At 44.4% G+C, this 11,854-nt stretch overlaps 1 protein-coding gene across 1 annotated transcript; it reads left to right on the top strand.

The window, feature by feature from the left end:
* Positions 1-347: 347 nt before the first annotated feature.
* On the top strand, positions 348-11,411 carry LOC111950780 (syntaxin-5-like). Its single transcript, XM_070434527.1, has 6 exons — positions 348-682; positions 7,314-7,548; positions 9,221-9,291; positions 9,418-9,473; positions 9,578-9,648; positions 11,370-11,411. Exons 2-6 carry the CDS (start codon positions 7,468-7,470, stop codon positions 11,409-11,411), a joined length of 321 nt encoding a protein of 106 aa, XP_070290628.1. The 5' UTR covers positions 348-682; positions 7,314-7,467.
* Positions 11,412-11,854: the final 443 nt, after the last annotated feature.

Below are 11,854 nucleotides of genomic sequence, written 5' to 3'. Positions count from 1 at the left end.
TTAAGGAACGCCTACTCAAGTGCGCGTATGCATTACCTAACTTCGCCTTTGCAATCCTTCTAAACTACGCGATTTTTTACAACTTTGCCAAAGAGTAAAGTTTACAAAACCTAATCCACTCTGTTAATAACATATTTTAGTTTTAAGAACAGAACTGTATTGAGAGCAAATGTTTCATCGATGAGAAAATGTGCAGAATGTCGGCCAAAATCCATCTCGTTCCATCTTCTCCCACTGCCAACCACTGGGCTTCCTCTCACTGCCATATTTGATTGTGAGTTGCAACGCCAAGCGGATGCTTCACATTTATACATCCGGTGAAATATCTTTCTCGTTGTGCCATCTGTGGTAAAATGCCGCCTTCAAAACAACTGGGTACTCGGAAAGATACGAGGTAAAATCATGACATCAGTGATCTTCAGGTCGGAGCTCTAGATAGAGTTCCTGAGTTGGGATTCCGAGTTGGATGACGGTTCAAATCGATTTTCCCAGTCGGAGATAGTTTCTTTTCGCAGTTTCCAGTTGTTTTGAACGCACGGAAGTCGGAGATTTCCGAGTTCCCATTTGTTTTGAACGTGGTATTATATTGGAGAAGCAGTTTTAGCCTATCTTCGTATTATACTGTATTTGGTGGAGTGATCAAATAAAAATGATAAATAAGTAGCGAGCCATATACTTACCGGTAAGATATTGTTGGTATTGAAACCTCACTATGGGTCGAAAAGATACCCTTATAACACATGCTTAGTTATGTATCCAGACTGTTTTTGTTGTGCCAATGTTTTTACTGTAACGCTACCTACTACAGTAGCTAACGTTAAATTGTTACCTAACCTAGTAGTAGCTAGCCAGCTAGCTAGGCTAATTCAGTTTTGGTAACCAGAATGCTAACTAGCAGCAGGCTTGTTTTGAGGATATTGCCATTCACTCACCACACACACAGTCATTCCATCTTCTGTTAGCTAGATACATCTAGGAGAATATAACATTTATGAATATTGATGCCGTTGGTCCTAGATTATACTTTGTCGATTCTGAGAGTTAATATTAGCCGCCCGGCTGTGTGTAATGAAGTACCTAGCTAGCCAGCTAAAGTTAACGAACAAAGTAGCTTCTTAATACTTGTTTGCTGTTCTGACCATAATTTTACTGTTAGGCCAATTAATTTTTTATTTAACTAGGTCATCAGTTAAGAACAAATTCTTATTTACAATGACGGCCTAGGAACAGTGGGTTAACAGCCTTGTTCAGGGGCAGAATGACAGATTTGTACCTTGTCAGCTCGGGGATTCGATCTAGCAACTTTTCGGTTACTAGTCCAACGCTCTAGGCTACTTGACGCCCCCAATCATTATATGAACTAACAAGCATGTGCTGTGCCTTCAATGGATAGACCGCTAGTACCTCAACTAATATTAGGTCAATCAACAAATTGTAATCTGGATTTTACATCATTGGATTGTTCTGTTTTGCATTACTGTGCTTTGTAGATATTTTTAGACATATTTTTAACAGCAGATTCAAATCAAATTGTATTTGTCACATACACATGGYTAGCAGATGTTAATGCGAGTGTAGCGAAATGCTTGTGCTTCTAGTTCCGACAATGCAGTAATAACCAACGAGTAATCTAACCTAACAATTTCACAACAACTTACCTTATACACACAAGTGTAAAGGAATGAAGAATGTGTACATAAAAATATGAATGAGTGATGGTACAGAACGTCATAGGCAAGATGCAGTAGATGGTATCGAGTACAGTATATACATATGAGATGAGTAATGTAGGGTATGTAAACATATAAAAGTGGCATTGTTTAAAGTGGCTAGTGATACAGGTATTATGGCAAGATGCAGTAGATGGTATAGAGTACAGTATATACAGAGGGGAGAACAAGTATTTGATACACTGCCGATTTTGCAGGTTTTCCTACTTACAAAGCATGTAGAGGTCTGTCATTTTTTATCATAGGTACACTTCAACTGTGAGAGACGGAATCTAAAACAAAAATCCAGAAAATCACATTGTATGATTTTTAAGTAATTCATTTGCATTTTATTGCATGACATAAGTATTTGATCACCTACCAACCAGTAAGAATTCCTGCTCTCACAGACCTGTTAGTTTTTCTTTAAGAGGCCCTCCTGTTCTCCACTCATTACCTGTATTAACTGCACCTGTTTGAACTCGTTACCTGTATAAAAGACACCTGTCCACACACTCAATCAAACAGACTCCAACCTCTCCACAATGGCCAAGACCAGAGAGCTGTGTAAGGGCATCAGGGATAAAATTGTAGACCTGCACAAGGCTGGAATGGGCTACAGGACAATAGGCAAGCAGCTTGGTGAGAAGGCAACAACTGTTGGCGCAATTATTAGAAAATGGAAGAAGTTCAAAATGACGGTCAATCACCCTCGGTCTGGGGCTCCATGCAAGATCTCACCTCGTGGGGCATCAATGATCATGATGAAGGTGAGGACGCCCAGAACTACACGGCAGGACCTGGTCAATGACCTGAAGAGAGCTGGGACCACAGTCTCAAAGAAAACCATTAGTAACACACTACGCCGTCATGGATTAAAATCCTGCAGCGCACGCAAGGTCCCCCTGCTCAAGCCGGGGGTGTCAAGAAGAAGGATGAGTACAACCCCAAGAACACCATCCCAACCGTGAAGCATGGAGGTGGAAACATCATTCTTTGGGGATGCTTTTCTGCAAAGGGGACAGGACGACTGCACCGTATTGAGGGGAGGATGGATGGGGCCATGTATCGAGAGATCTTGGCCAACAACCTCCTTCCCTCAGTAAGAGCATTGAAGATGGGTCGTGGCTGGGTCTTCCAGCATGACAACGACCCGAAACACACAGCCAGGGCAACTAAGGAGTGGCTCGTAAGAGCATCTCAAGGTCCTGGAGTGGCCTAGCCAGTCTCCAGACCTGAACCCAATAGAAAATCTTTGGAGGGAGCTGAAAGTCCATATTGCCCAGCGACAGCCCCGAAACCTGAAGGATCTGGAGAAGGTCTGTATGGAGGAGTGGGCCAAAATCCCTGCTGCAGTGTGTGCAAACCTGGTCAAGAACTACAGGAAACGTATGATCTCTGTAATTGCAAACAAAGGTTTCTGTACCAAATATTAAGTTCTGCTTTTCTGATGTATCAAATACTTATGTCATGCTAATTAATTACTTAAAAATCATACAATGTGATTTTCTGGATTTTTGTTTTAGATTCCGTCTCACAGTTGAAGTGTACCTATGATAAAAATTACAGACCTCTACATGCTTTGTAAGTAGGAAAACCTGCAAAATCGGCAGTGTATCAAATACTTCTTCTCCCCACTGTACATATGAGATGAGTAATGTAAGGTATGTAAACATTATATTAAGTGGCATTGTTTAAGTGACTAGTGATACATTTTTTTCTACATTTTTACATTGTTAAAGTGGCTGGAGTTGAGTCAGTATGTTGGCAGCAGCCACTCAATGTTAGTGGTGGCTGTTTAACAGTCTGATGGCCTTGAGATAGAAGCTGTTTTTCAGTCTCTCGGTCCCTGCTTTGATGCACCTGACTGCGAAACCTCGGGCCTTCTGGATGATAGCGGGGTGAACAGGCAGTGGCTCGGGTGGTTGTTGTCCTTGATGATCTTTATGGCCTTCCTGTGACATCGGGTGGTGTAGGTGTCCTGGAGGGCAGGTAGTTCGCCCCCGGTGATGCGTTGTGCAGACCTCACTACCCTCTGGAGAGTCTTACAATTGTGGGCGGAGCAGTTGCCGTACCAGGCGGTGATACAGCCCGACAGGATGCTCTCGATTGTGCATCTGTAAAAGTTTGAGTGCTTTTGGTGACAAGCCAAATTTCTTCAGCCTCCTGAGGCACTGTTGAGAGGCACTGTTGCGCCTTCTTCACCATGCTGTCTGTGTGGGTGGACCATTTCAGTTTGTCCGTGATGTGTACGCCGAGGAACTTAACTTACTACCCTCTCCACTACTGTCGATGTGGATAGGTGGGTGCTCCCTCTGCTGTTTCCTGAAGTCCACGATCATCTCCTTTGTTTTGTTGACGTTGAGTGTGAGGTTATTTTCCTGACACCACACTCCGAGGGCCCTCACCTCCTCCCTGTAGGCCATTTCGTCGTTGTTGGTAATCAAGCCTACCACTGTAGTGTCATCTGCAAACTTGATGATTCAGTTGGAGGCGTGCATGGCCACGCAGTCGTGGGTGAACAGGGAGTACAGGAGAGGGCTCAGAACGCACCCTTGTGGGGCCCCAGTGTTGAGGATCAGTGGAGTGGAGATGTTGTTACCTACCCTCACCACCTGAGGGCGGCCCGTCAGGAAGTCCAGTACCCAGTTGCACAGCGCGGGGTCGAGACCCAGGGTCTCCCGCTTGATGAGTTTGGAGGGTACTATGGTGTTAAATGCTGAGCTGTAGTCAATGAACAGGATTCTCACATAGGTATTCCTCAAGTCTAGATAGGTTAGGGCAGTGTGCAGTGTGGTTGCGATTGCGTCGTCTGTGGACCTATTGGGGCGGTAAGCAAATTGGAGTGGGTCTAGGGTGTCAGGTAGGGTGGAGGTGATATGGTCCTTGACTAGTCTCTCAAAGCACTTCATGATGACGGAAGTGAGTGCTACGGGGCGGTAGTCGTTTAGCTATGTTACCTTAACTTTCTTGGGATCAGGAACAATGGTGGCCGTCTTGAAGCATGTGGGGACAGCAGACTGGGATAAGGATTGATTGAATATGTCCGGAAACTCTGGGTTCACGCCCAGGCTCTGTCGCAGCCGGCCGCGACCGGGAGGTCCGTGGGGCGACGCACAATTGGCCTAGCGTCATCCGGGTTAGGGAGGGTTTGGCCGGTAGGGATATCCTTGTCTCATCGTGCTCCAGCGACTCCTGTGGCGGGCCGGGCACAGTGCGCGCTAACCGAGGGGGCCAGGTGCACGGTGTTTCCTCCGACACATTGGTGCGGCTGGCTTCCGGGTTGGAGGCGCGCTGTGTTAAGACGCAGTGCGGCTTGTTGTTGCTTCGGAGACGCATGGTTCGACTTTCGTCCTCCGAGCCCGTACGGGAGTTGTAGCGATGAGACAAGATAGTAATTACTAGCGATTGGATACCACGAAAATTGGGGAGAAAAGGGGGTAACATTTTTGGGTAAAATAAAAGAATATGTCCGTAAACACACCAGCCAGCTGGTCTGCGCATGCTCTGAGGACGCGGCTGGGGATGCCGTCTGGGCCTGCAGCCTTGCGAGGGTTAACACGTTTAAATGTCTTACTCACGTTGGCTGCAGTGAAGGAGAGTCCGCAGGTTTTGGTAGCGGGCTGTGTCAGTGGCACTGTATTGTCCTCAAAGCGGGCAAAGAAGTTGTTTAGTCTGTCTGGGAGCAAGACATCCTGGTCCACAACGGGGCTGGTTTTCTTTTTGTAATCTGTGATTGACTGTAGACCCTGCCACATACATCTTGAATTGCGACTCTACTTTGTCTCTATACTGACGCTTAGCTTGTTTGATTGCCTTGCGGAGGGAATAGCTACACTGTTTGTATTCGGTCATGTTTCCGGTCACCTTGCCCTGATTAAAAGCAGTGGTTCGCGCTTTCAGTTTCGCGCGAATGCTGCCATCAATCCACGGTTTCTGGTTTGGGAATGTTTTAATAGTTGCTGTGGGTACGACATCGCCGATGCACTTGCTAATAAACTCGCTCACCGAATCAGCGTATTCGTCAATGTTGTTGTTTGACGCAATGCGGAGCATATCCCAGTCCACGTGATCGAAGCAATCTTGAAGCGTGGAATTAGATTGGTCGGACCAGCGTTGAACTGACCTGAGCGCGGGAGCTTCCTGTTTTAGTTTCTGTCTATAGGCTGGAAGCAACTAAATGGAGTCGTGGTCAACTTTTCCGAAGGGAGGGCCTTATATGCGTCGCGGAAGTTAGAATAACAATGATCTAGGGTTTTACCAGCCCTGGTTGCACAATCGATATGCTGATAGAATTTAGGGAGTCTTGTTTTCAGATTGGCCTTGTTAAAATCCCCAGCTACAATGAATGCAGCCTCAGGATATGTGGTTTCCATTCTTGGTTGACTTGGTTAATAACCCTGACCCTAATGATTGTATAAAGCTATGGGACATTCGAGCTATTTGCATGTCAGGCACATTATGTAACAGAACTGTATCCTTTATTCTGGAAATCAGGATTTGGTGGGGGCCTGGAAAACTATTTTACCTAACGGTCACTTACCTCACACATTGGTTCTCACTTTTCCATTGACTACTCTGTTCTTTTATCTTTTAGTAAGCAAGGGGAAATAAGTCACTCTTTGAGAATAGTCTTGTAGACAGACCAGTGTTGCCCAACCCTGGTCCTTGAGTACACCCAACAGTACACAGTATCTTAGTAGCCCTTGACAAACACACCTCATTCAACTCATTGAGGGCTTGGTGATTAGTTGACAAGTGACTTGTTGATAGCCTAGCTAGCAGCTACTGTCTCATTTCAGATGCAGTGCTTCCTGGGACAGTTTGATGTACTTGTCATCTTGGTTCTACAAGTCTTTTTGATGGAAACGTTTAACACAATTCTTACTGGAGTCAGGTGAATCAAACCAAAATAAAATTGTATCGATCACGTGCGTCAAATACAACAGATGTTGACTTGAAGTACAGTAAAATGCTTACTCACAGGCCCATTTATAACAGTGTAGAGTTAAAAATGAAGACATATTTGCTAAATAAAAAAGGAAATGGTAACACAAAACAATGAGGCTAGATACAAAGAGTACCAGTACAGAGTCAATGTTCATGGGTACAAGGAAGTTGAGGTAATACAGTATGTACCTATGGCTAGGGGTAAAAGTGAGTAGGCAGTCAGGATATATAATAAATAGTGGCACCAGCGGTGTGTGTGTGTTGGAGTCAGTTTAGTATGTGTGAGGGTTTGGGTAGAGTCTAGTGGGTGTGCATAGACCCATTGCAAGAGAGACAGTGCAAAACCATTAAAATAAATAAATAATAAAGGTGGTCAATGTAAATAGTCCGGGTAGCCATTTGATTAACTGTTCAGCAGCCTAATGGCTTGGGGGTAGAAGCTGTTCAAGAGCCTTTTGGTCACAGACTTGGCGCTCCGGTACCGCTTGTTGTGAGGTAGCAGATAGAAAAGTCTATGACTTGGGTGGCTGGAGTCATTGACAATTTTTAGGGCCTTCCTCTGACCCCGTCTGATATAGAGGTTCTGGATGGCAGGGAGTTCGGCCCGGGTGATGTACTGATGTCTAAAGTGGGACTCTGTGTTTTCTCCAAAAGGTGATTGTATCTGAGCATCCATGAACACGCGTCGTTGCCACGATCCTAGGAACAGCCAGGAAGGGGTGTACCTAGGGCTTGCCCAGACCCAATCACTGCTGATCCAGCCACAGGACCCACAACTCACAGAGCCCAGTCCACCTCCACCTGACCCATGGTGGACATAAGCAACATGTCTGGCAGGGACCCCACCAATGAGTTCCAGTTAGTCTGCAGGTCACTACAGGGGAGACAGGTGAGTCAAATGAGCAACATAGAAAGGCCATGTACAGTCATGGCCAAAAGTTTTGAGAATGACACAAATATTAATTTTCACAGAGTTTGCTGCTTCAGTGTCTTTAGATATTTTTGTCAGATGTTACTATGGAATACTGAAGTATAATTACAAGCATTTCATAAGTGTCAAAGGCTTTTATTGACAATTACATGAAGTTGATGCAAAGAGTCAATATTTGCAGTGTTGACCCTTCTTTTTCAAGACCTCTGCAATCCGCCCTGGCATGCTGTCAATTAACTTCTGGGCCACATCCTGACTGATGGCAGCCCATTCTTGCATAATCAATGCTTGGAGTTTGTCAGAATTTGACCACAAGTTCTCAATGGGATTAAGGTCTGGGGAGTTTCCTGGCCATGGCAAGGTGCTCCATCATGCTGGAAAAGGCATTGTTCGTCGCCAAACTGTTCCTGGATGGTTGGGAAAAGTTGCTCTCAGAGGATATGTTGGTACCATCCTTTATTCATGGCTGTGTTCTTAGGCAAAATTGTGAGTGAGCCCACTCCCTTGGCTGAGAAGCAAACCCACACATGAATGGTCTCAGGATGCTTTACTGTTGGCATGACACGGGACCTGTCTCTTATACACATCTAGATGTGTATAAGAGACAGGTGCTCACCTTGTCTTCTCCGGACAAGCTTTTTTCCGGATGCCCCAAACAATCGGAAAGGGGATTCATCAGAGAAAATGACTTTACCCCAGTTCTCAGCAGTCCAATCCCTGTACCTTTTGCAGAATATCAGTCTGTCCCTGATGTTTTTCCTGGAGAGAAGTGGCTTCTTTGCTGCCCTTCTTGACACTAGGCCATCCTCCAAAAGTCTTCGCCTCACTGTGCGTGCAGATGCACTCACACCTGCCTTCTGCCATTCCTGAGCAAGCTCTGTACTGGTGGTGCCCCGATCCCGCAGCTGAATCAACTTTAGGAGACGTCCTGGAGCTTGCTGGACTTTCTTGGGCGCCCTGAAGCCTTCTTCACAACAATTGAACCGCTCTCCTTGAAGTTCTTTATGATCCGATAAATGGTTGATTTAGGTGCAATCTTACTGTCAGCAATATCCTTGCCTGTGAAGACCTTTTTGTGCAAAGCAATGATGACGGCACGTGTTTCCTTGCAGGTAACCATGGTTGACCGTGGAAGAACAATGATTCCAAGCACCACTCTCCTTTTGAAGCTTCCAGTCTGTTATTCGAACTCGATCAGAATGACAGCGTGATCTCCAGCCTTGTCCTCGTGAACACACACCTGTGTCAACGAGAGAATCACTGACATGTCAGCTGGTCCTTTTGTGGCAGGGCTGAAATGCAGTGGAAATGTTTTTGGGGGTTTCAGTTCATTTGCATGGCATAGAGGGACTTTGCAATTAAATGCAATTCATCTTATCACTCTCCATAACATTCTCGAGTATATGCAAATTGCCATCAAACAAACTGAGGCAGCAGACTTTGTGAAAATTAACATGTGTCATTCTCAAAAGTTTTGGCCACGACTGTATGTCGTTCAGAACTACTATCAAATGTCGAGAATCAAAATATTCTCTAGCTTCCCTACAATGGGTGGGGATGTACTTTACAATTGCATACCACCCAGTTTAATTTCACTGATCAATGTTGATTGAGGTTCCTTTTTCTCCAGGATGGGGTCTATTCCAGTAAGCCAGCCCTCAGGGCAATCAGACAACACAGTGACTTTACCCTCATGGCAAAGCTAGTAGCATTACACTGTGTTATAAACACTCATTAATTATGAGAACAGATACATCTTTTTATATATAGCCCCTCTATCAGAATCCATATAGCCTACTCAACTGTTTGTTTATTTCTATTTAACAGGAGGATTGGGAAGGACTTGAGAAACACTTTTGCCAAACTAGAAAAACTCACAATACATAAGGAATCAATCTTTTTAAAGGGATTTTTGTTGTTGTTGAATGTAATTAGTGTCCACAATATGGTAATGGATATGTAACTTGCTGATTCTTATCTTTCCTAGTTGCCAAAAGGAAATCCCTCTTTGATGACAAAGCTGTGGAGATTGAGGAGTTAATCTACATCGTTAAACAGGTGAGGGGAGACATAGGCCTGTATTAGATTCCGTCGTTATGCTACAGTTTTTATACAGTGCATTCAGAAAGTATTCAGACCCCTTCAATTTTTCCACATTTTGTTACGTTACAGCCTTATTCTAAAATGTATTTAATAGTTTTTTTCCCCTCATCAATCTACACACGATACCCCATAATGACAAAGCAAAAACAGATTGACATTTTTGAAAATGTATTATAAATAAAAAACTTTATCATGAGTATTAAGACCCTTTACTCAGTACTTTGTCGAAGCACCTTTGACAGTGATTACAGCCTCGAGTCTTCTTGGGTATGACGCTACAAGCTTGGCACACCTGTATTTGGAGAGTTTCTCCCATTCTTCTGTGCAGATCCTCTCATGTCTGTCAGGTTTGATGTGGAGTGTCGCTGCACAGCTATTTTCAGGTCTCTCCAGATATGTTCGATCGGGTTCAAGTCCGGGCTCTGGCTGCACCACTCAAGGACATTCAGAGACTTGTCCCGAAGCCACTCCTGTGTTGTCTTGGGTGTGTGCTTAGGGTCATCATCCTGTTGCGAGGTGAAACTTCGCCCCAGTCTGAGGTCATGAGTGCTTTGGAGCTGGTTTTCATCAAGGATCTTTCTGTACTTTGCTCCGTTCATCTTTCCCATCAATCCTGACTAGTCTGCCAGTTCCTGCTGCTGAAAAACATCCCCACAGCATGATGCTGCCACCACCATGCTTCACGGTAGGGATGGTGCCAGGTTTCCTCCAGACGTGACGCTTGCATTCATGCCAAAGAGTTCAATCTTGGTTTCATCAGACCAGATAATCTTGTTTCTCATGGTCTGAGAGTCCTTTAGGTGTCTTTTGGCACACTCCAAGCTGGCTGTCATGTTTTACTGAGGAGTGGCTTCTGTCTTGCCACTCTAGCATAAAGGCCTTTATTGGTGGAGAGCTGCAGAGATGGTTGTCCTTCTGGCTCTCCCATCTCCACAGAGGAGCACTGTCAGTGACCATCGGGTTCTTGGTCACCTCTCTGACCAAGGCCCTTCTCCCCCCGATTGTTCAGTTTCGCCGGGCTATAGGAAGAGTCTTGGTGGTTCCAAACTTCTTAAATTTAAGAATGATGGACGCCACTGTGTTCTTGGGGACCGTCATTGCTGCAGACATTTTTTGGTACTCTTCCCCAGATCTGTGCTTCGACACAATCCTGTCTTGAAGCGCTATGGACAATTCCTTCGACCTCACGTCTTGGTTTTTGCTCTGACATGCACTGTAAACTGTGGGACCTTATATAGACAGGTTTGTGCCTTTCCAATTCTTGTCTAATCAATTGAATTTACCACATGTGGACTCCAAGTTGTATAAACATCTCAAGGATGGAAACAGGATGCACCTGAGCTCAATTTCGAGTCTCATAGCAAAGGTACTGAATACTTATGTAAATAAGGTGTTTCTGTTTTTATGTTCAATACATTTGGTTACATTTCTAAAAACCTATTTTCACTTTGTCATTATTGGGTATTGTGTGTAGATTGATGAGGATTTTTTTTTCATTTAATCCATTTTAGTATAAGGCTGTAACGTAACAAAATGTGGAAAAATCAAGGGGTCTGAATACTATCGCCGAAGGCACTGTATTTACAGAATGCTATTCACGCACACTTCAGGCACACTTTATTAGATGCCTTTTGAGATGTAAAAGTAAACTGTCTTTTTTTGTTTTCTTTGTACAGGACATAAACAGTTTGAATAAACAGATAGCACTGATATTCTGATAGGCATTCTGATAGGCCACTGGTTTTATCCAATGTAGACTTTTACGGATTGGTAAGTATTCATATTTTAATGGGAAAACAACAAACACTACAAAATACAACAACCAACAAACGTGACTAACCTGAAACAGTCCTGTGTGCCCCAAACACTGACACAGGAACAAACACCCACAAAACACAGGTGAAACCCAGGCTGCCTAAGTATGATTCTCAATCAGGGACAACGATTGACAGCTGTCTCTGATTGAGAATCATACCAGGCCGAACACAAAATCCCAACATAGAAAATCAAACCTAGACCAACCCACCCAACTCACGCCCTGACCAACTAAAACAAATACAAAACAAAGGAAAACAGGTCAGGAACGTGGCACCAGGTCTCAACCCAATTAAACACTTATGGGAGATTCTGGTGAAATGCTTGAGACAGCATTTTACAACAC

The sequence above is a fragment of the Salvelinus sp. IW2-2015 genome, linkage group LG23, assembly GCF_002910315.2.
Source record: "Salvelinus sp. IW2-2015 linkage group LG23, ASM291031v2, whole genome shotgun sequence".
NCBI lineage: Eukaryota > Metazoa > Chordata > Actinopteri > Salmoniformes > Salmonidae > Salvelinus > Salvelinus sp. IW2-2015.
This window is presented reverse-complemented; position numbering and strand designations above follow the sequence as displayed.